Source organism: Lagopus leucura, unplaced genomic scaffold (assembly GCF_019238085.1).
Source record: "Lagopus leucura isolate 7727_CA_CO unplaced genomic scaffold, USGS_WTPT01 Super-Scaffold_100015, whole genome shotgun sequence".
NCBI classification, from domain to species: domain Eukaryota; kingdom Metazoa; phylum Chordata; class Aves; order Galliformes; family Phasianidae; genus Lagopus; species Lagopus leucura.
In genome coordinates this window covers 7,430,551-7,453,932 of record NW_024962269.1, presented here as the reverse complement: position 1 = coordinate 7,453,932, position 23,382 = coordinate 7,430,551, and the positions used below count along the sequence as shown (strand labels likewise).

Here is a 23,382-nt window from a genome sequence, read left to right as displayed (position 1 = left end):
AAGGAATATGAGCTGTTAATGGGAAAATATCTGGATGTGAGTTTTCTTTGGTAATCACCATTTACACTGAGCCTTAAGGCTCATGCCATAAACTCAGCACCTTTCTGCGAGGTACTTTGTTTTTCGTTTAGAACTGCCCATGCTACAGCAAACCTGTTGTCCTGAGTAATTCCAGTTTCTGCTGTATATGTGTTATATTCATCAGTTCAAACTCTTTAAACAGTGAGGCAAAGTAGGGATATTTACGCTAGTTTTTCTTCTTCAATCCTATTGACTTTTCCTCCAGTGAAGATCCTTAATTTGCAATTTTTCCACTTTTTCCTGATAGTTAGAATGTAAGGAATTAGGATTGTTAGACCTAGACAAAGATAGAAAATTGCAGGAAGATAGAATTAGTGCATTGTATGGTAAAAATGCTATCCTTAACCCCACCAACGTTGGAGATGCTTTTTGTCTGTTTATAGTATTTCAAGATAAACTTAACTACATAACTGTAAAACAGTTTTGTGCAAATTCCCAAGTGTTTTTGCGTGGCGACATAGAAATCTCTCTTCCTGTGGTTCTTACATTAATTCCTTACCTCCATCATCGAACAGCCACCAAATGTCAATTGTGCCTTTTCCTTGTTTCTTTTTAAACTGAGTGCTGGCTTCTAGAAGCTTCTGATTGAATTCTCCCACATGCATTGACTGTACTGTGTTAATGGTGCTTTCTGAAATGAGAACAAGAAGATAAGGCAGGTTTCTGAGAAGCTGAATAGCTGTAGGGAGCCATTGGAGAAAAAACATCTGGACTTATTTTGTCACTTTCACATAGTTTTTTTAGTTCCTTTGTACAAAAATAAAGGAGAAAAAGATTTGTGAAATCTTGTTTAACCTTGCCTTAGTTCACCTTTTACTTAGGAACAAGCTGTATGTTTGGGTTTGTCCAAACTCAATCAATTGCTTCTCTAACCTGGCATGTTTGTATGACGTTTGCTATCAGATTCTAAAATCAATTAATCTGCTTGATACCTCAGATCTGTGAGTGCCTCTATAAACTTAGGGAAGTAGAATTGGCTGTTGTTCCCACAAGGAACAAGAACTCATCTTTCTGAAATGTGTGGTTGCATTCTGTTGCCTGAATCAAGGTGGGCAACTAGAAAAGTACTTGTTTGCTGTCACATGGGTTTGCTTTCTTCTTTAGTCTGTCTTGTTAAAACAGATGTGAAATATTTGTGTAAAGACATGACTTGCTTGTGCTTTAATTCCTGTACTCTAAAACTACAGAAGTTGACAGCACAGGTAGTATGGACTCCTAATGTACCAGTACACACAGGAAACAAACCTTCTGTAATATTGTGTCACTGCATCATAATGTCTTCAAAAAGTTTATCTGATTATCTGTTCTCTGGATCTTGTTAACTATCCTAGATTTCACTGGCACTTTCAAAAGCAATTCAGGACTATATGATAAATTTTAGAAATAAATGCCTATTGTTTGGTGTTTGTTTACAAGCTTATCTTCTGTTGGAAAGTACAGAATTTCATAAAGCTAACAGTTAATACAAACCGCTAACTGGTTCTAGCAAGAACACACATTAGACTAAGACTGGAAGGCAGAAAACGGAGGCAAGGATGGCAATTTCTGTGTGCTTGAGAGGGTTGTTATTTCCTGAAAATAAACTTTGCTTCCTGCTCTTTGCTTGGCTGTTGTCAAAAGTTATGGTCCCGTCTATGCACTAATAGCATCTCTAATTCCATCTTTTGAAGCCTGTGGCTTTATTACTGCTTCTCTTCCAATGACTTAAAAAAAGACAATCTCAGAACAGCATAAATGGAGCAGACAGGCTTCTGTAGAGATTTTACTTTGCCGGGTTGCTTTGTTCTGTTTCCTATATTTCTAAAGCATGTACACAACAGTTCTAAAGAAGCTGTGCGCTTTCCTCTATGATTGTAACATTTGTGCTAGAAGATGCAACAACTTTGGGGAGGAAGCATATTATATGATTTGTGCCTTTCTGAACTAAATAAGCAGGTATTTGAAGAAAGGGTGCACATCTCTTGGCGTTTTTTTAAATAAAAATATATTTTACTGAAGCCTGCAAAATGAACTGAAGTCTGCAAAGTAAAGAATAACAACATTTTGTGTTTTCAGTCTGTAGATCTTCTTGATACCTCCAAGAGCTGCGTGCACAGCCAGATGTAATAGACTCTGCAGGTGAAAATTCTGAAAATACTTATCTGCATACAAGCGTAGCTTCAGGTGGGTCATTATCATTGCAGCCTAGCAATTCTGAAATGAGACCTTTAATTTTGTCTGTACTTCTGTCTCATTTTACTATATCTGAAACGTAATTTTGATTTCATATGCTGTACATTTATGTTGTGTTAATTAGTTATTTTACCACATGCTGTATATGTACTTTCAGTATTTTTACCATTTTCATTTGTACATTTTTGTGAAATTATGCTCAGAATATAGAGCAGTAGTGCTGTTTTTACCTGTTTTCCAGATGGATTGTGTGTGTGTGTGTGTGTGTGTGAATGTTGAATAAAATGGGATTGCTTCGTATCTGAGTATTTTGCATGTGTTCCTGTTTTCTTTAGAGGGGGAATAAAGTGGCTTTGTTTAAAAAGAGAAAATACCTGTAAAAAGTAAGACTTGATCTGTGTTCCTCAAGCATTCATAATCACATACAATTTTTGGCAGATGGACTTTTCAACTGAGAGCTTGTTTTTAAATCTATGTAGTGAATGGGAGCAGACAGGAGTTGTGTTCTACATGGTCTTCTACCTCAGGAGGATGTGCTATTCTGGACTATATTATGGCCACTAGGGCATGTTGCACAAGAGAGGCCTCATTCCAGGAGCTTCTGTGTGGCTCGAGAGATTTGGCCTTGGAGTTGAAGTCCAGTTTTTGCATATTGGTGAGAGTGTGATGAATTAAAGTGTCAGGGAGAAGTTCTCCTTTTGAAACTTACCATTTTTTGTTTCATGTTTTGTGATATTGAGCTTTCTGGCTTTTCTGAAGAATCCACAGATGCCACTTCTTTCTTCTTCAAATTCATTTTCTTTAATTGTAGCTTCCAGTACCAATCTCTCCTGCTCCAGCTTCTCTAATTCCTCTGTATATTGGAAAACGTAAGGGAACTGTGAACACATCATTTTCTACTTTAAATAAAATCACTTATTGAAATAATAGTGATGTTATAATTGCTGTTGTAGCTCTTAGTACAAAATGTAAAGCTGCTGGAAGAAAGTACTTTGTTCTTGTGCCAATAGGGAAGAGGAAGCTGAATTAATCTCTGGAATCCTTAACACAGAGTGCCCATGCCTTTTGCAGCAGTGGTGTGTACTAAAGGATTAGTTAACTCTTCCCAGATTTCCTTTTCCAGGCCAAATTCAGTCTTACTGCACTTGATGGTCACTTAAAGTACGCTATGTATTTAGTTATGTTTGTGGGTTGTTTTTCTTAAGAATTTGAAGACACTTTAGGAAAGCTGTTTTCATATAGTGAGAAAGCTGATGTATTTGTTTTAAGCCCTTGGGCCGCTGGACTAAGAACAGGGCTGCATCAATTTGACTTGAGATTCGTGGAAAAATGTGAGGGTACTGAATACGTGATCGGTTTCTATGCTGAAATATTTCTTATTTATTCTTTTAGCATTTGCTGCAAAGAGTTAAGATTTAGCTGAACAATTCTGTAAATTCAGTAATGTAAAAAATAATTCCATCTTAGCAATATTAGACTTCTGCTGAGAAAGGAGAACCATGTGTTATTATGGAATACACTATGGTGAGGTGCTAATTAATATGATACAAACATTTACCTTCAGAAGGCTTTTTTCTAGAGGGAAGGTCGTCCGTTTGAGTTGTATGTGGGCTAAGAGTGAGGTAAATGTTAAGTTGTTTTTTTTTTTTTGTTTGTTTTAAAACAAAGAAAAAACCTCATCAGCTAGACATCATCACCACTGCTGGCACTCTCGGTTGCCAACATAAATGAATATAATTTCTTTTACTTTAGAATCCATGACAACCATATGCTTCTAATTATTAGAGCTGATGATAACCACTAACTTAATGGTTATTCAGAAATAGATTTTCAGTTTCTCTCTTGAACAGAATTTCATAGCAAATAGAAAATAATCATTTTTTTCCATTTCAGAGACTGCATCTGCTTCAAAGCACTTCTGTATATTTGAGGATTTTCTTTGTTTCCCTACTGTTTCTAACTCTCATTTCTAGCGTCTTAATACTTTGTACTTGCTGTAGTTTCACTGGTATTCTAACTAAGGTATTTTTTCATCAGTCAGTTTCTGACTTAGAGCATGCAAAGAGGGTAGAAAGTTCTACTGGAGGTATTAGAGGGGTTGAGGAAAGCATAGATCTTTTGGGTCTATTTTCTTAAGTTCTCGTTTTGTACTGCAGCTCTCCATGCACATCAGGCTGCCAGAGAGGCTGCTTGGTAAATATTTGCATATTCTTTTTTGTGTTTCTGGATCGTTTTAATTCTTAGGTGATTTGCTTTTGAGGGCTGCCTTACCCTAGAATCCATCCTAGAAGGAGGAAAGGTTAGGTAGGAGCTAGACTCAGTTTTATTTAGCTGAGCTAGGATTCTTACGTCCTTTCCGGGTGCTCTTTTAACAGCCGGGAGCGCGATCTGTCAGCAGCTCGGGGATGCTGTGGGGAGAAGCTGGAGGCAGTTTGCAGCAGGCGGCAGCAGAGAGTCGCCGTTCTCCTTTCCTATGAGCATTTCTGCTCTTTTCTATAGGTATTGTCTATAGCACAAAGACTTTCTCTGGTGAGAAGAACATGGGGCTCTGGGAGTATCTCTAGGTTTAGGTTGTATCTGCCTGCTCAAGTAGAGAAGCTTGCAGAAAGTGGGAAAGTTATCATGCTGAAAACATAATTATTGTTCTAATGGGGTCCCTAAATGGAGCTGTTCCCTCCCCAGCATCCATGAAGAGCCAGTTGGACTCTTGTGTCCTAAAGAGGAAAACCAAGGCCACCTCTGTATGTCATTCCTGAAAGCCCTTTGTTTAGATTGTCTGTGTGCTTTCTCTCCATGTTTTCAACCCATATGACATTCTTCCTGAACTCCATGGCAAAAGGTTTTTGAGGGAAAACTCTTTCCCTGAGGGAACTCTTAAAGGGTATATACTGCTAATCTGAGGAAGAATGAACAAAAAAGTGGAAAGGGGAATTGATTGCTTCCTGTGATTTCAAGATTTTTATGGCTTTCTGGGTCACTGAAAGCATAGCTTCCCAATTCCCAGCAGCCCATAGGTCTCAGGTAGGCAGTGAGGAAGATGTGTCAAAAGCAGGAAGCAGCCATGCTGCACAGTGACAGGCTGCTCTGGCACAGCGTGATTTTACTGCTTTAGCTTGTGCCTGTGCTAGAAGTGCTTTGGAAGTTGAGTTATCTGGTGTGTAGAACTTATAACTTTGTGAGGCTTGGCCTTCTCTGCAACTGCCAGAGGATGTTGGCTTTAGCAAGGATTTTTGGCAGAATTGAAACTGAAGAAGCAATGAGGAAATGTAGAGGTCACGTGTAGAAACTACTCTATAAGCTGGATAGTGGCACTACATGTATTCATCAGTCTTCCTTGTGCAGAGCCTGTAGCAATTGTGCATGTGAAATATAATTTAGATGTTGAGATAACACATACCTTGAACCTGGAGTACCTGAGATATATCAAATCCTTGGCTAATTCTGACAATAATCATGCCAAGTTCAAAATCAAAGGCATCACTGCAAAAGAAGAGAATATATCCTTTTGTATCATGTATGTTGCTGATGGAAAGCTACCTTGAGCATCTGCTCAGTGTTAGTACTCAGTGGGAGTTATTACTGCCGTGTGCTGGGCTGTTCTGGATAAAATTGCAGGAGGTATTGTCCAAGATTAAGTACTGTTCAGTATCAACATTATTTTTCATTAAAGAAAAAAAAAAAAAGTAAGAGTACTACTACTGGGTATGGGAAAAGATAGGCTATTCCTTAAAATGGGTCTTTCATACAGCACTTTTTAGGAGCTAGGCTGCCAGTAGGTAATTTTTTCTCCCTGCTCTAAGGAAATAAAAAAGCTGCGGTGGGTTTTGCTGCAGTTTTGCAGGTGAATTTTGAACAAGAATCCGAGAAGACTGTTTCTAAATGACTGTTTCTGGCTAAATCCCAACCCACAGAGCTGCTGAGCCTTTGGCACACAAGAGATTTGAAGCAAGGCTCTTTGTCTGTCTCCTAGGCTTAAAAGAAGAATTCCATGATGTTCTCTTATTCCCTAAGTATGTGCATTAGGGTTGTTTTTCACTGAGCTCCAGCCTACAAAAAAAAAAGGGAAAATATAGTTCTGCAAAAGCACTGCTGACAGCCGTGCAGCTTCTTTATGTAACGTTGTCAAGCCACATAATCTCTGATTGTGCCAGATGTTTGCTGAGCAGATCTCGCTAGGTGCGTGAAGCCGTGGAGCTTTTTGTAATGAACAGAAACTTCTGTTTTAGAGCTAGCATTTGTGAACCCAGATCTCTAGGTATATTCTTACATTGTTTCTACTTGTCAAATTCTGTATGTAAATGTAGTATTAATACAGAATAGAGGGAGAAAATAGGGGTGATGCTGATCTGGTACTTACTGTATAACACCCACATAGTTTTCAACTTGTGTGACAGCAGCACTTCTCCAGTCCTTCTTAAATCCAATCACCAAAGTATTTGGTTTCATTCTACCCAATCCTGAGGCCTATCAATGTTAAAGCACTTCATGAGAACATACACACACGCGCTCTTACTGTAAATGAGAAGTAATGGTGAAAAATAACTGAAGTAATGTAGTGGAGAGGCTTGTGCCTAGATTGCATTTCATGAATGTCCTTCACGCTCATACCCGTGTAAAAAGATTAGCTCTAAATCATTCCAACTATAAATGATTTTTAGATGTCAGAAATGTAGTTTTGCTAAATTAGCATTCATTTGCATTTCTTCTGACATGCTCTTATTAAAATGGTTCAATAACTTGGAATCAAGAGAGAGTTCAAGTGCTGTTTGTATGCTCATTCTAACGTAATAGCATAAAGCTTTTATCAGATTTGGAATACCCAATAGACGGCCTGTCTTCCTTTTAAATACCTCAGATATGCAGAGAAGGCATACCCTCTCAATAATATATATCCTTTTTGCCTTGAGCTTAGAAACTGCTTCTATTCTGTTTGTCATATTCTTTCCAAAGGATTATCTGTCCAAACTAGCTAGATATGCTTTATAGATAAAAGTACAGTTTATAAACATGAACAAATGGTTTGTCAAGATTTTAGATCGTCCCCAGAACTGAGTCTGGATACTAAAACCTGAAAAAATAAGGGCTATCAGGTCTGTATTCAGGTAACCTAACTCTTACAGAAATCTAAATACTCAGTGTATGGGGGAACTTTGAGGAGGACACCCACAGATACACTAGCTTATAACTTATACAAGTTACTACACTTGCCAATTTTTACTGTAAGCAAAAGGAAAATAGATAGAAATGTAGAGTCTTGGAGATTGTTTTTATGAGGGCCGCTCCAAAACTAATCCTAATCCCTCCTGTTTTAGTATGTTGGCCCACAGGAGGCAGACACAGGTGGTATGACAGTAGAGGCTGAACCTTCCTGCTGATATTTCATTACGTGTTGTTGCTGTGCAACAGATGGCAGCAGAGGGGCAGTCTGGTAAAATGGTGCTTGACACAGAAGTCTTGCAGAAAACATTGCGCCCACTGAGATTTGTTGACACTTGCTGAACATTTATGGAGACCAAACAGTGGAAGTGAGCACAGTGAGATGATGGGTGGTATGTTTCAGCTGTGGTGCCAGTGCCATGAAACACAAGCCATGTTTTACATGGCAGTGCCCAACTGTCCCGCTGTGAAATGAAGAGCATTTCAATCAGCTCATCTGCATGAATCAGCTAATGATGGTGAATATATTGAGAAATAGTATCTTGTAGCTGAGAACTTGCTCTCATAGCGTTACTGTGCTCTTTGTATCAGTTGTGATTGGAAAGAAATAGAAGGCATTACTTTCAGAATGACTGAAAATTAGAGTAGTACTGTTGCATTTGCATTGCCTTAAATGATTCACTGCTTGACAAACCAACACAGGTGTCCTTAGCATATCATAATGATGATAAAGTTATCCTTTTGTCTGCTGGAAGGGAATAATTTGTGGCTTAAATAGTAACAGAAAGGAAAAGATCTGACTATGACAGTTCTTAGAAGCATTACAGGGATCTCCTACTGAGACAATACATAAACTGAGGGTGAAATATCCATGTCGGGTTCTGATAGAATGAATTTTCTCTACATTTGTTCTCAGAATGAAATTTCTCTACATTCTCCACATATTTAAATTTTCAGATATATGAGAGAGAGAGAGGGAGATGGTAAGTACAAAAATAGGGCTTCTGTGCTACTTTTGTTGAAATCATTTTAAATTTAAAAATTCAAGTTAATTTAAGTGAACTTTTGGAAGTGGTCTGCTGTATTCTTAGAATAGGAGAAAAATACTGCATGCTTGTTTAGATAGCCTTTGCTGTTAAAAAAAAAAATGGTTATTACACTGAATTTTCAGTGAACACAGTAACATTCTTAGATACTTAATCTGTTGTGTAATGCCATGCAATCAAATTGATTTGAAGTGTATCATGTGACAGCTGCACAGAGATTCATGCTGTCCTGTAGATACCTATCTCTCTCTCTCTCTCTTTCTTTTTGTAATAATCCTGTTTTGTTCATTTAGGAAACAATTAGCCAGCCTAGTCTCATAATTCCATAGCCCAGAACTATACCTTATTATGAAATAACCTGTGTTGTAAACATATGTACCCTCAGAATGCCCTCTCTACTACATTTTCCATATATATATATATGGGACTTGTTAATAAGCAAACAGAAATGCTTTCCAAATAAGGATGCTTTGATGTATCACTCTTGTGTGCATTCTGTAAACAAAAAGCTTACTTGAAGGAGACTTTTCACTCCATCTCTGAAGCTGTCAGCTGCCACTGCTGCATAAAAGGCTTTTCTTTTGTTCTTTGTAAGCCAGGCCTGCTTTTTTGCCATGCCACTGTTCATCTCCTTAACACACAGCTTGCGTGGTCCCTGTGTGATACAGTAACATATTATTAAGAATGCTATGTATTATACATCATAGAGTGATTTTGAAGGTGTTACTTTGTCTGCTGTGGGACCGGGGAGAGTAAAAAAAAAACAAACCAACATGCCATATTTATTGTACCTATCTCTAAACTATTCATTACCATGTTCTCTGAAAATTTCTTGCTGCCCTTTGCAAAGAGGGAATGGGAGATGTTCCCTTTAGCACAGTATCTCAAAACATTATGTGTTGCTAGCAGTGTGTCCACTTTAAGGCAAAATATTGGACGTTACTTTTATGGCTAAATGGTCTTGCTATGTTTGTTATGATATATACTGTAGTTTTCAACATGGTGTCTGGGTTCCCAGTCCTGGCTCTTTCTGGAGCCCTGCAAGCTTCTGTGGCAGTAAGATATCTCACAAGGTTGTATTGTGCCAGCAAACTGCTTCTAAGTGCTTGGCATTCCCACTCTCAGAAATTTTATTATTTACTTGCGGTCATGGTTCTGTGGTCTGTGAAGGTTCACTGTGTCACAGCATCATGACCAACCAAACTAAATTTACTTTATGTTACTGAAGAAATAATAATAGTAAAAAATGCTTACTCTTGGAAAATAAATATAGGTTTTTTAATAGACTACAGTGAAATCTTAGTTCTACGTAGAAAGTGCTAATTTTAGAGAAACATCTAATAAATCAGGAAAGTTGCTGAAACTCAACTTTATGAAGCTGTTTAGTTTCAGGATCTTATTGGGTTTGATTCTGTACTTAGTGGATGCAGGAGTAAGGCTACAAATTATGGTAGAGAAGGATTACAGTCATTCACTTTTTATAGATTTGTTCAATTTGGAAAGAGTCACATTTAGCTCTTCCATACTCTCTTTCCTCAAAGTGACAGCATCAAATGAATTATTCTTATACTCATGTGGAAGAATACACTATCTTGTCTGGACTGGTTCTATTAGTTAGATTCTGCAGCATGTTTTGATGCCATGAGCCTTTTATTTTTTTCCCCTCAAAAGGTTGTTGTAATATTTAAAATACATCTTCTACTACGAGCCCATCTATTTTAATTCTGTCCTAATGAGAGGCTAGGTGATCATCCTTTATAAGTAGACAGGAAATTATGAATTTTAGCTAGAAATATACTTTGCTTCTAAGAAGATCTAAGAAAAGCATGTTTATCCTCAAAAATCAGCTTTGTTACAATTTTGGAGAAACCACTGCACAGAGGTCTGAATTATATGCCAAATCCCAGCACTGCACATCAGTGACAAAGCTAGAAATAGAGCTTAGTTAATTTGACTCTTTTGCTATATTCCTGACAGAACTCTGCCTCCCTAATTTTATTTTTTAGCCTTACTGTATCAATTAAAAAATATATATATTCACTTGTAATGCTTTATTTTTTCAAACCTTTATCGGTTTTTTGGTTCGTCTGCTATGAACTCTGAAATGCATCTCAATGAGGCATTTACCAGGAGGCTCTGTATCAGCCGATAGCTTTCTTGTCAAGGCTTATGACAAAATTCATTCTCAGTACGAATCTTTTTCACGGTCTGCACAGAAGCCCATCAGCACCATTGGGAACATTTTGTGCCAAGTGAGAGTGGAATGTGTAATGGGGATCTGCAGCACCCACTGGTGCTGAATTTTCAGATCTATATGAGTTGACCTTACCGTGTACACTTCACAACAGATGCACAGACCATTGTTCTTTGTGAAAGTGTGTGTGATGTCGAGCAGAGCAGGCCTGATCATAGGAGCTCCTGTTAATGCTATGCACTGGGGTCTGTTAGGAGGGAAAAGGTTGTATTTAATTGGGAGATGTACTTAGCCTGAATAAACCATTCTATTTTGCACTGGAAATCTTACCTGAAGTTTTTCACGTGATCTTCCACTGTAGCTAATGCCAGTGCACTGTCTAAGGCCTTAATATAGCAAAGAGCCTGTGTGGAAGAGCCCCAGTTTACTTCTGCATATAATAAAGATAAATAATGCATGTTAAACCATGGGCTTTTCTCTGTTCTGTTACAAAGGTCAGGAGTCATTTACCTCTGAGCCAAAGCAGGGTATATTCTATTGTGCTTTGTCGATACACATCTATCATTCTTTGTGCGTCATGAGAATAGGTTTGGTTATGCAAACATGCAAATAAATCATCTCATTCTTTCAAAGTAAAACATAAGCAGTGTTTTTCCTCTGCTCAATAAATGTTTTCTTCTCTGTTTCATAGAGTTTGTACCCTTCTCCCATGTATAAAATGGACAGCCCCGAGTAATGCATTTGTATTTGTATGTAACGTCATGAAGTTCAAATTAATCCATTAGGAGGCATCATCACCAGCTCCAATTACTTCTGTTCTACTATATGGGTCAAAAGTTGCTCTCCAGAACCAATTTTGGCATACCTATCCTTTCTTCTCTATTGTACAGCCATTTGGTGGAAGGAGACAGATGAAAAAACAACCTTTGAGGAATATTAGACTTTTCTGAACCACTCAGTTGTTGGTAGGTGAGTGCTGAACAGAAGTTATTATCCTTGGAGAGCTGGAAATTGATAGCTTTTGTACAGTGTCTTCAGTGAATTTAACCAGACCTTAAGCTGCTACTTTGCAGCAAGGACACTGCAATAAGCTAGGAGAAGGATAGCAATCTTCAGATGCCTTTCTGACACATTGCTTTTCACAGGTGCATTCCCTACAGCTGATGATCTTTACAGAAAGAGATCCACATGCCATCTCAGTAGGTATGAGAGCAAGCAAAAATAGAGAAAACAGAGAAAAGGAAAACTTAGGAACTTAGGCACAGACCAGGTGCTGCTATCCCAAGATGAGCAATGAAAGTACGTCTTATGTTGGGAAACTCATCTTTTTTCCTTGAATTATTTATTCTACTGAACAAGTAAATCAGATGGTTTGCATGAAATCTGAATGTGGGTTAATTTAGTCTAGGAAATGAAAAAAAGACTAAGTGGTCTCATACTGATGCTGTACTACATTAGCGCACAGATTCCTGAGCACTGCTCCTGTGATTAACTGAGCTACTAAGTAATCTTTTTCAACAGTAAAATGTTCCTATTTTTCTTAATTTAGTGAGAAATTGTAGCAAGGCACTGGAAAAAGATCAGTTCACAAATAATGCATCTTGTATTGTTGTCATATAATGGGCAGAAAGTTTCTCTTTTGAATGAGAGTCCCAGATAAGACAGCTAAGAGCACAGCAAAATTCAAGCAAGCTTTTGTGGATGGATGAAGAAAAGTTACAAGTGGTAGTAAAGCAAAAGCCCAGATTAACTCTTATTAAAGATGTGGGAGTAAAATGATGCACTGGGATGTTTATAGAAAGCCCTGAACCATTTTTGAAATGAGTGTTTAACAGTGAAAAGTTCACCAGGATATTGTCTTACTGTATATTATGTAAAGTGGGATTTAATATGGTGGTTCAGACTTTCCTCTAAAGAATGGTGCTGAAGAAAAAGGACGGTCTATTTCTGTAAGCAGAATTAATTCTGATAAAGTCCAGTGAGGCTGCTAAACATACACAAAATAAGTCTTGTGGCCTTACCTGGTTTCTTATATGTTACATAAATATATAGAAAGAGTTCAATGACATAAGTGATGAGAGCTGCCCACCAGTTGATGACAAACATAACGCCACAGCACAACAGGGCTCCAAAAAGGGATATCCACATGTTATAATACCTGAATGCAGGTCTCCAACCTGTTTAAAGAGAATTGAAGGGATTGGAAGGGTAGAAGATAAATTGAGCAGATGGCAATCCACTGACTTTGCACATACAGACCCACATGCAGTTTTTTTCAGCTCTGTCAGAAGGGGTGGGAAAGATTCATGCATATTCTCAGGCAGTTTATCAACAGGTGCTTCCAGGTATTAACTGATGTAGATTTCTATCTGCACTGAGCACTGGAGCTTGCAAGGCTTTCGCTATAATGTTTTCTCCTATGTCCAGCTTGGCTTTGAGTGGCTGTTCTTTTTATACACATTTTTACCAAATTAAAGTTCACTGGTTCGGAACTGAAAATAGGTTTTCCTTTAACTCCAGTAATAGGCTATTATGTCCTTTTGATGCATATGTATAGAACTTATTAATGGAAACTAAATGCTTGCTGAGAGGAAAGTATATACTAATATTCCAAGTACACGTGTATTTTAAACTTGGCAATTGTCTGGCCTTGACGCATAAAAATAAAATAATTTGCAGTTGTCTTTAAAGAGATATTATTCCTGCTGCTCTTCAGCTGCAGTATTGAATCCTTCCCCTGCTAGCAATTAAAATGAGACAAGCAGTGAGTCTCCGTGGTTTGCAGGTCTCTGCCAGGTGTTCTGCAGAGCAGACCCTTCTGGAGAGAGGGAAAAACACTGAAGATACAAGGAGAGGCTGAGCAACCCTGTCTTGGATCGTCTTTGTAATGAGGGAATGGGAAGGTCCTGCTGTGAAGAAATTTGCTGTCCTGCAGGCTTGCAATTATAATAATCTATCACTGTGAATTGGCAGAAATTAACTGGGGGAAATGAGAAAAGAAAAAAAATGGCTGCAGTTTTGTCAGAAAATGTTAAGTAGTGGCAGAGTTGAAACAGATGCACATACACAAAGTCTGTAAAAGTAATTTTTACTCAGCTCTAAGGCCACATAGAGCAGATCTGCATTTGTTCAGCTGTGCAGGTAATTAGCAGAAGTGCTCATCTTTTCTGCCCTCTGAACAAATGGCACCATGCAGATCTGTAGGAAGGAAGTTGATGTAAGCATTTATGCTACCACTGCAGGTTTCTTCACACTGGAAATAAAAAATGTATTCCTTGCTTCTAGAATTGAATAACTGATTCATAGTAGCAGGAAATTGTCTTTCCTTTTTGCCCACAGTCGTGCTGCTCAGCTGATTGACTTTTGTTCTTAATAATGATGTTGAGGTGGATTATTCTGATGTGGTGATGCGTATGCCTGTAAGCCTGTATTTTCCCTTGCAGTGCAAATGTAGAGAGTGACTCTCAAGATATCCTTGTACAGGACCTCATTGTACTCTACCCTACAATTCTGCTACTAGCCACTGCGGAGCTATCTTAATGTTGGTCTGGGGAACTGTTCTTGTTCTGTGTGTTTTCTTCCAGGCTGTATCACTTCCATCACAATTACTGTTCTTACAAACTTTCTTCAACTGTGACTGTAGTTTTGGCAGGAGGGCATAAAGACCCCATTTCACCTTACTTACTTTATGTGGTCAGAGATACTATACGTTTTTTATCCATCTCTGTTGACTGATAGTGAGGGGAAAAACACCCTAAGGAGCAGCTTTCTTGCTCCAGTGAGATCCACCAAAGCCTTTTTCATCTTACACAACTGCAGGGAACATAAGGGAAAGAGCCATTATTTTTGTCTTTTGGAGATAAATAAAATGTCATCATATTCAATGGGAGCAGTAAAACCTGAAATCACGTAGCTTAGATGTTTTACAGGTACTGCAGCTTTCTCTGACACACAGTCAAGAACTTGCAGAGATGAGTTTGTGAAGCCCACACTGAAATCACTGGTGAATACCGACTCACCTGGAGATTTTGCGTATGAGGCATGAAAGCAGGAGAAATTAATCAAAGCATATGAAGCCAGGAAGAAATTGGAGATGATGGGAGCAATGGTGTTCAGTTGAGCTGCAAGACACAATTCAGACGTAGGTACGTAGGTTCCTAAGTTGTGTTACAGCTTTTTCCTGACAATACATTAAATCTGTATACTGTCTGGATTTGTTGTCCAGAGAGAGTTCCAGTATTTTTCTGTGGAACTAATTTAAGGTCACCTTGATATACCTCATTTCATACCAATGTGTCTGTTCATTTATATAATCTATACTCTATGCAAGGTTATACTTGACGCTCTGATTCTACAGATTGCCTCTTAATGATGTGGAGCTGATGTAAGTTTCAGAACTTCAAATATGTAATTTAGAGGACAGATGTGATCCTAAAAAGGCTACTATTAATTTGTAGTTAAAAAGTATTGTTTTGCTTTTTAAATGGCAATCTGGATTCTCCTAACTACACTTTGCATTTATTGACAGTGCCACACGATTTGAAATTGAAGTCCTGGAGAAATCAATTTTAAAATTTCAACACTTCCAAATGTACTGCTAATATATGATTAATATTGTATGTGATAGCACACTCAATACAGTAGCTGGGATTTTCTGATGCCAGTGCTAGTAATTTGAGCTGTGTTTTTGAGCTAATTACAGAGAAGGCTTGGCAGAGCAGGCCTCCTAATTGCATCAAAATTATTTCACTTCTATATGCAGTATAAACTAGAAATATATTTTCTAAGTTTGCCATATTTGACATAGTTTGGGTGTGCTAACTTGGTTGGAATCTTTTCTAACTATAGCTAATCATTGTGTTAAGATATCAGTTTATAGAATTTCAGAACATCAGATTGTTGCATTTATGTAACTGCATACAAACCAATCAAAATGAACGCCATAGCAATCACAAAAGTGAGTACGTATCCTCTGATTGGCTCGTTGTTTTTTCCGTATCCTTTGGCAAAGAAGTGGAGTCCTTTGTAGACATTGTCCTTGCAAAGAGCCTGGGGGACAAATCAGAACTTAATTCTGCTAAGCAGGGCATTCTTGCATCGGAAGAAGTTTTCTGTGAGTGACAGCTTACTAGACTTTAGCTAAACAAAAATTTAATCTAACTTAGTAGTTTAAATACGTCTACTGCTATGGCATATAAACATTCAAATAAGGTGATAAGCGAATATCTTGCCAAATCAAAACAAAATCACAGACATTTAACACTTATTCAGTGCTTTAAAGAGACATTAATAGAGTATCTAAACAGAGCTTAAGTTGATGGGAACTGAAGCAGAAGTCAGATCTGTGCAAGTTATCTGTCTGTCCCGTGCCCTCCATTGCCATTCTGTGTGCGTTGCTGCTTCCAACAGCTTGTGGACAGCATGTCTCAGCACACCTGCCAGCACAGGAATGAGAGCTTCTGCAGATTCCTGGCATTCCTGAGGCTGGCTCTCTCAGGAGATAGTGGTCCTGAAGGTAGCCTTGAAGTTAACAAACACGTGTGCATCCCCCTCTCCTCTCCTGCCACCAAGCTGAGCTCTGACCAAAGGCATGCAGCAATCCTAAATGCCCATGTCTGTAGCAAGGTGATAAGACCTGCCTATTTCTGTAGAAATACATATATCAGCATTATTCAAATACCTATTGCACTTGGCACATAGAGTTCAGCTAAATTGTTTATTTTTGAAGTAAAATAGAGTATAAAGAAATGGATACTTGGATTTCTACCTGAAAAACTTTGGGTGCGCTGACCAGAGATGCCAGAGCTGATGACAGAGTAGCAGAAAAGATGCCAGCTGTGATGAGAGGACCGAAGCCAGACACCATACTCATCACCTGTAGAAAAAAAAGAAGGGAAAAAAATAGCCAGGCTTGCATTTGAATACATTTTTTAATCACAGATCTGTTTAATTAGTATGTTTCTGCGTGTCTCAGCTTTTAGTAGTCCTAAATTCAATATATATATATACTACAAAGCTGCTGTGAGGTATGGGAATACTATTATTCATTTTTTAGTGGAAAGCAACTGAGCCACGGCCAAATGTGAATACAAACCTGCAGCTGTGTGCAAGGGCACATGAGTACTCTGAGATTTTCTTACCTCCTTCACTAATTTACTGCCATAAGTAACGGCCTCTGCTTGACAGGTAAACACTTGTAGCAAGAAGGGAAAGTGGAAACAGCAGGACAGAACCCTGAAGTATTTAATATGGTCAAAGAGATTTGTGTTTGTTGGGGTTTTAATATTATTTAACACAGCTAAAAAAGGAAGAGAATGTGCGTCTGTGCTGGTACAACAGCAGTTCTGCAAACAGCAGTGGTGGGCACCATCAGGCCTCTCTTTCCTGGGGCCTTTCCTGGCCTTCACCACCATTAAACCAAAAGGGTTGTTAAGTTCAGAAGCAGCAGAGAAGGAGGTAAAAAGATGAAGTAGATGGATGTGATTGCCTGATACTTTTGGTGTGTTAGAAGTACTCCAGGAAAGAGAACAGTTAATTCTAGAGATTTGTCAACTGAAAATTTGGCTTTTCTGACGTCAGTCTGGCAAGGATAAATGCATAAAATGAAATTCTGTTCATGCTTTTGGCGAGGTCCTTTTTCTGAAGGGTTCCCCTGAGTTTGAGCATCTGAGCTCAGGTGGAAATGAGGATGGAAGGAAAGCAGTCTGCACTACAGATAGCATATCCCTTTAAAGGTTTTTACCCAGCCCTGTCATTTAGCAGAAGCAGTTGGGAAAAAAAGCAAGTGACTTTGAAAGCTCCAAATGGCGAGTTGAAAAGCAAGTGCAGGTAGGCGGTGAGCTCCTCTGGTGGCTGTGAAGCAGAGAGGCTGCACAGACATCTGGGAGCAATGGTCGTGGTCGTGCAGAACTGCTTTACTTTGATCCTTTGCCTAAGCTTTGTTTTGAAGAATAGAAATGGCGCTCTGTCTGGCCTTGGAGAAAGATCTTGTTACTTTTCACTTGGTTTTTCACTTGACTATTTCAGATACTTTTTTAGAAGAAGTCTGAACTTTGGCTTTTGTATTGTGGATTAAACCTTTAAGAGCAGCCGCAGCACCCCTGAGGTGAAACCACATCCATGTGTTAAGAAAAGTGAGATGAACTGCTCATCTGGCAGGAATTCCAGATGTCTCTGTTAAGCCTAGGCTTCGAGTTTGAAGGTGTTGGAGGATATACTCCTGCATGGTACTTGTTGAAAGAGGTTAGGATGTTACCAGAGTACTGGGAAGACTAGTGGCGTCAGTTAGCGTCCATGAAGCTAACATGAAATGCGCAGACTTTTCACATTACTCCTGTTTTTTGATTTTTACTAGATAAAAGTGAATTTCCTATTGCTGTCACTTGTCAGTAAATAATATCTTCGCATGTTTGTACTAAAGTGTTTGTGCATCACTTATGGTTGTATATGTTATTAAAACCTGAAAATTATTCATCAGCCCATAATCACATGGCTGACTTCTGCATCTGGAAAAATCATAGCCTAGGTTGCAGGCAGATGATCCATTGCAACTCATCCCAGGTGTAACTGTATCATTGATGTTCCCAGTAGCATCTCGTACAACACAGGAGGCTGTGGAAACAAGAATATACTATTACTTTCCTTTCTTGTGACAACAGAATGATGTTCTTGCCATGCTGTGATTGTTGGTCTATATATGTTTTGTTCAATCTCTACTTTAGCATCATCTCAAAAAGTAATGTTTTGTGTTAGGCCCAATTTACTTCCCCGTATTATAGATTTTCATGTTATTTGTAGACAGCTATTTTCTTCTGTTACTCTTAAAATAATAATCCAGTTGACTAAAGAAGACATGCATTTATCTAAGAGTAGAGAAACAGATGCTCTGGAGATCAACAATGTATTAACTAAGAAGTATATTGTCAGTCTGACGCCACTTTTCCAGGAGACAGTATTCAAAGGTATCATTGCAGTGAGGATCTTAGGTCTAGGCATATTTCTTCTGGTGTATCAAGGGCACACAATTACTTTGGAGCCCCAGATCCTTAGCTGTTTAAATTGTCACAGCCCTACAGATACTAATACAGCAAGAAAAACTTCTAACAGGAGTAAATTGTCTATGTTCTCTGTGTTTAATAAGGGCATATTTATGCTGTCTTTTTTTGTTTGCTACCAGAAATGGAAAAAAAAAAAAAAACCACCAACAATTGATAACTACATTTTTAGCAGCCAAAATGTGAATTTACATGAAATTTTCAAATATGTTGAGAATCCCAAAATAAACATCATCTCCTTAGAAACTAGATAAGGAAATAGGAAAAAGTATTGCACTGAAAGGTAGACAGCTCTGAAGCTATTGCTTATCAAAACAGGACAATGCAGTAACACAGGTTTATAATAGAAAGTGAAGAATAACTGTTCCAACTGTAGTTGCAGGTGAAATTTAGGTCTAAATGTAACATCTGACTTGGGTATTCTGCCTTTTTGCATAAAGTACAAAAAAGGGAGTCCCTGCAGGGCTTTCATACAGTGCTGAGGTATTTGCTCACAAGGAAGAGCATCATTTACAACACTCTTTATTACAGTACTGTTCAAGTAGAAGAAAAATCTTTATTTCTTGAACAGAGGTTTATTGTATCCTTGTAATGAGAATGTAATTCTGTGTTCTTCCAACACCAGTTCATGGCTGCAGTACAGGCCTCATTTTGATACCTGTGTGCTTTTTTGTTACCTCACACTGTAGAGCAGTTAGTGACATAGCACATCTTCATGGAGAGATACAATTGGTTTTAATGTTGACACACAACAGATAAAACAAACAGATAAAACAAACGTTGCCACGTCACTTGTGAGTGCTCAGTAAGACTAAGGAGAACAAGAAGAAGCCATGTGAAACCTCAATATGAAGGAAAAACGAAGATGAGCAGATTGATCTGAGGTTCCTTGAATGCACTCATGGATGCTACCAGATAGTTGTCTTTGATGCTGAATCAAATGTAAAAGCAATCAAAGTACATGAAAATCCATCTTCTATGTGAATTAAAACAGGACAAATGCCACCCGGCTTCTGAAACAGAGACTTTTGTTTCTGCTTATTATTTCTTTTAATTCGCTGTTCTTACATGCAATAAAATCAAAGCAACTACCTCTACATAATAAATCCACAGGACTAATCACTCCTTTGTATACCAGGCTTTCAGATTTTCTTAGCTGTATAAATTAAGTCACGAAACAGAGGTTCTTTGCTTACCTGCACATACCGCAACGGCTATGTAAGCAACTGTTGTTATCAGAATGGCCAGCATTGTTCCTTTGGGTATCGCACCCTGCGGATCCTTAAAATAAAGCAGTGATCCAAAAAACACTGAGTTCACATGCTGCACTCTGTATACTGGTGAGTCCTATCACACTGTGATATGGAGAAGGTAGATTTTTATCACTTAGAGCTGCCCATATCTCCTGTCCCTGTGCATGCATAGCCATGAAGCGGTTGTTGGTGCAGTGCTCCTACCTTCGGCATAGTGTAGGATTTTCAGCAGGAGTGGGACTAACTCTGCATTTCTGAGTGCTCTGAACTCCCCCTACACTGCAGTGAGCTTTATTTTAATGTCTTAATGGTGAAATGGTACATAGTTGCTGAACTAATCAAACTGCTTGATTCAGTGGGTCCAGATGATGTTCATTTTCAGGCCATGAGTCTATTCCATTCAACATGATGCCTTTTCCTCTGGCAGCAGGACGCAGTTGTACAGGCAGCCACTTTAGGACATGATTACAGCTCATGTTCCTATAACAGCTTGGCACTAAACCTTCTGCGCCTTCATAAAGATCAGGCTTTTGGTGTAAGCAATTGTTTAAGCAAGTATAATGCAGTTCTGCATTAATGCAGTTTATGAAGTTGCCTTGACACTTGTGTGGATGAGAAGATGAGACTGTTTTTGGTTCGTCAGCATGATAGTTGCACATAAGTTACGTGGAGCAGAATACAGGACTTCTGTGATTGGCAGCTAGTGATTGTTAGTACTTACGCCTTGACAAGACACTGCTGCTTTTCACTGTTCTGACTTTGAATTTGGAAGATTTAATAAGGTGGGAATATCATGCTTATAAACTAGTTCCCAAGAATTTTGACTTCATTCGTCCAGCTGTGAGTCCAGTGATTTGCATTATAATTTAATGTGTGTTTGTTTATGCTAGAATGCACTTGGTGAATTGTCTTCTTAAGTTTCTTCATTGAGATTTATTTTGGTTGCAGATGGTTTATTTTAAGTTTTCAGTGAGGTTTATTTTGGTTGCATACATTTTAAGCCATAAGTTGTTGTGCTGTTATAACAACTATGCTCATTGAATGGAAAAAAATATAATTTGGTGAGTTGTGTGAAATGGGGATGAATGACTTAATTGCATTTAAAAATTAACATAATTTTAATGAGGTAAGGATTTATTGAACTGAAAAATGACTTTGAAGTCATTTCAACTCTGTAAGATCTTTACCCTTTAAATCGTGGTAGCTTTAATATGTACAGTCTTGGTGTGTGTGTCATGGGTCACTGTTTCTGCCAAGTCTTATGTTGCAGTCTTAAACACCTTAACCTTAAATCTTAGGGTTTGAGCTTCTTACTGCCTTACAACTTTTAAATTATATTAGCAATGAAACATTTAATATGTTGCTAGCATTTTAATATCTGCTCCCAAGCCCTCTGCAGTCCCTAGGAAGACAGACTCTTTCTGTGAGTAGGCTTTGAACTAGCTCACCGCTTGAATGTGTAGTGTCTACGGAAGCCTCTGCATAGCTGTTTACAAGAAATCTAGTTTGACAGTTTTACATCTAAAATAATTCTTAGCTTGTCCTTTAGATTTCTGGAGAAGGTGGTTAATTTAATTAGACCTGTCTAATGCATCTAAATATGCTCAGTGGGGAATCTACAGCCTGGAGGAGCTGGTCATAGACCTCTACCTACTGCCAGATTGGAACAACTGCAGGGAGCCAACAGGAGAGTTGGTTCCTTTGGTCTGTTCAAACTCTTTCAAACAGCTTATGAAAGAAGTGCTGCTACTTTGGGAGTTTACCATAGATAGAGAGCACCATATATGGCAAAATAATTATTTTTGTTTGTTAAAAAGATGGAGACTGTGAGGCTGATTCAGTCTCAGTGGGCAGAAGTACAATGATTTGCTTTGTTTTCTTTTTAATTAAAAATGGAATCTCATAAACATCATTATTAGTGGCTCCAATTCCACCTATTTCTCTCTGTGCTTGGCTTCAAAGCAGTCTTCTGGAAACTAAGGAGATGAGGCATGCAATCAGTGTAAGGGAGGGAAACAAATCTGATTATCAGGGATGGTAGGATCCTGATGAACTTGTGACTGCTGTGCCAATACAGATTTAATAGATGTTTGGTTGAATCCTTAAGGTAGCAAGGACAATGGGTCTGTATGATAAAGCCATCTCTGGATATGCTGGAGGAAGCTAGGTTTGACTTGTGTCCTTTTGGTGACTTTTTAGTGTTTTGGTTTATTTGCTTGTTATTTTGTGGGTTTTGGGTTTTTTTTTTTTTTTAATTTTAAACACTAGATTCCAAAACTTGAGTCATGGATACCCACCCTGGTACATTTCTAGTTTATTGTAATGCTATGAAGAATTGCACTGCTGTATATTTACTAGAGATGTTTTACAAAATGCTTTGCTGAGCTTTGAATTTGTTCATTTTTCTATTTGGCTGTAAACACTCTGCAATATACTCGCTGTGCACAGTCATGAAAACTAGAGAGCACTCAAAGTTATAATTAATATCTTGTCTCTGACTTACCAGTTTGTTTAAATACTGAAGTACCATCTTACACAACTGCTGTATTGCAAGAGGAGAGTGAGAGCTTGACAGAACAGCCACAGCAAGACATTTAGTTGCCCTTGGACCTCCTTTCCCTTTCTCCTCAGACTCCTTTCTTCTGTCACAGCTGCAAACTTGCATTTTTTCCTTTGAGCAGCCATAGTGACAAGGGATTGGGACATATTTGCTTTCAATAAACGCTCTGTTCATTCTGCTATGACCCTGAATAGAAAAAGCTGGTCTCCCGTGATTCTTGTGAGTACAAACACAAGCTTTACAGGTGTGTTTTTTTGGGATGATACAGATTTTGCAAAAATGCACCAGGAGATACACACGATTTCTCTGTGTAGTGTTCTGCAAATGGCCCATTAATGCTACATTACTGCAGCTTATGGAAATATGCTTTTAAATTATATAGAAACCCAAATCTGAATGCAATAATTTGTGTAAATACTCATAATCTATTAGGAAAGAAAATGTGAACTGGTAGTTTTAAATAACATAGCAGATATTTAAAAGAGAGTTTTGCTTCCAAAATCAGGCATGATTTAAAACTGAATACAGTGCTGATTCATAATTAGTTTTCTTGTTCTTTCTTCACCCAAAGCTAGTATTATGAAATTAATGAAATACGTACTTTCAGATCTCCTGAGATGTTGGCTCCTGCAAGAATGCCAGTTGCAGCTGGGAAAAAGATGGCAAACACTGAAAAAAATCCTTCTCCACTTCTGAAATCTGGTCCAAAGTTTTCTGCAAATATTGATGCTGCAAATACAGGTGAAAATGTAAGAAGCTGATGGGATTTGATTCCAAAGTTACTTAATGAGGGGGATGAATAATCTAGTCTTTCACGTCTGTACATTTGGGTTTGAATCTGTCTCATATCATAGCAAAACGAATT

The 23,382-nt window shown here is 38.2% G+C and overlaps 1 protein-coding gene and 1 long non-coding RNA gene across 2 annotated transcripts in view; one reads left to right on the top strand and one right to left on the bottom strand.

The window, feature by feature from the left end:
• LOC122182462 overlaps positions 1 to 23,382 on the top strand; it is a 61,212-nt gene that overhangs the window by 13,407 nt on the left and 24,423 nt on the right. Inside the window, exons 3-4 of the long non-coding RNA XR_006179813.1 lie at positions 2,137 to 2,244; positions 23,125 to 23,266. This is a non-coding gene — a long non-coding RNA (uncharacterized LOC122182462). The remainder of the gene's footprint in view (positions 1 to 2,136; positions 2,245 to 23,124; positions 23,267 to 23,382) is intronic.
• SLC12A1 (solute carrier family 12 member 1) overlaps positions 1 to 23,382 on the bottom strand; it is a 47,853-nt gene that overhangs the window by 6,973 nt on the left and 17,498 nt on the right. Inside the window, exons 9-23 of the mRNA XM_042875766.1 lie at positions 23,119 to 23,246; positions 19,901 to 19,985; positions 18,110 to 18,261; positions 16,418 to 16,525; positions 15,576 to 15,699; positions 14,670 to 14,771; positions 12,672 to 12,827; positions 10,981 to 11,080; positions 10,786 to 10,897; positions 8,971 to 9,111; positions 6,611 to 6,717; positions 5,651 to 5,733; positions 2,963 to 3,106; positions 581 to 712; positions 247 to 358 (exon numbers count right to left, since the gene is read on the bottom strand). Of these exons, the coding sequence (XP_042731700.1) occupies positions 247 to 358; positions 581 to 712; positions 2,963 to 3,106; positions 5,651 to 5,733; positions 6,611 to 6,717; positions 8,971 to 9,111; positions 10,786 to 10,897; positions 10,981 to 11,080; positions 12,672 to 12,827; positions 14,670 to 14,771; positions 15,576 to 15,699; positions 16,418 to 16,525; positions 18,110 to 18,261; positions 19,901 to 19,985; positions 23,119 to 23,246 (1,786 nt within the window). The remainder of the gene's footprint in view (positions 1 to 246; positions 359 to 580; positions 713 to 2,962; positions 3,107 to 5,650; positions 5,734 to 6,610; positions 6,718 to 8,970; positions 9,112 to 10,785; positions 10,898 to 10,980; positions 11,081 to 12,671; positions 12,828 to 14,669; positions 14,772 to 15,575; positions 15,700 to 16,417; positions 16,526 to 18,109; positions 18,262 to 19,900; positions 19,986 to 23,118; positions 23,247 to 23,382) is intronic.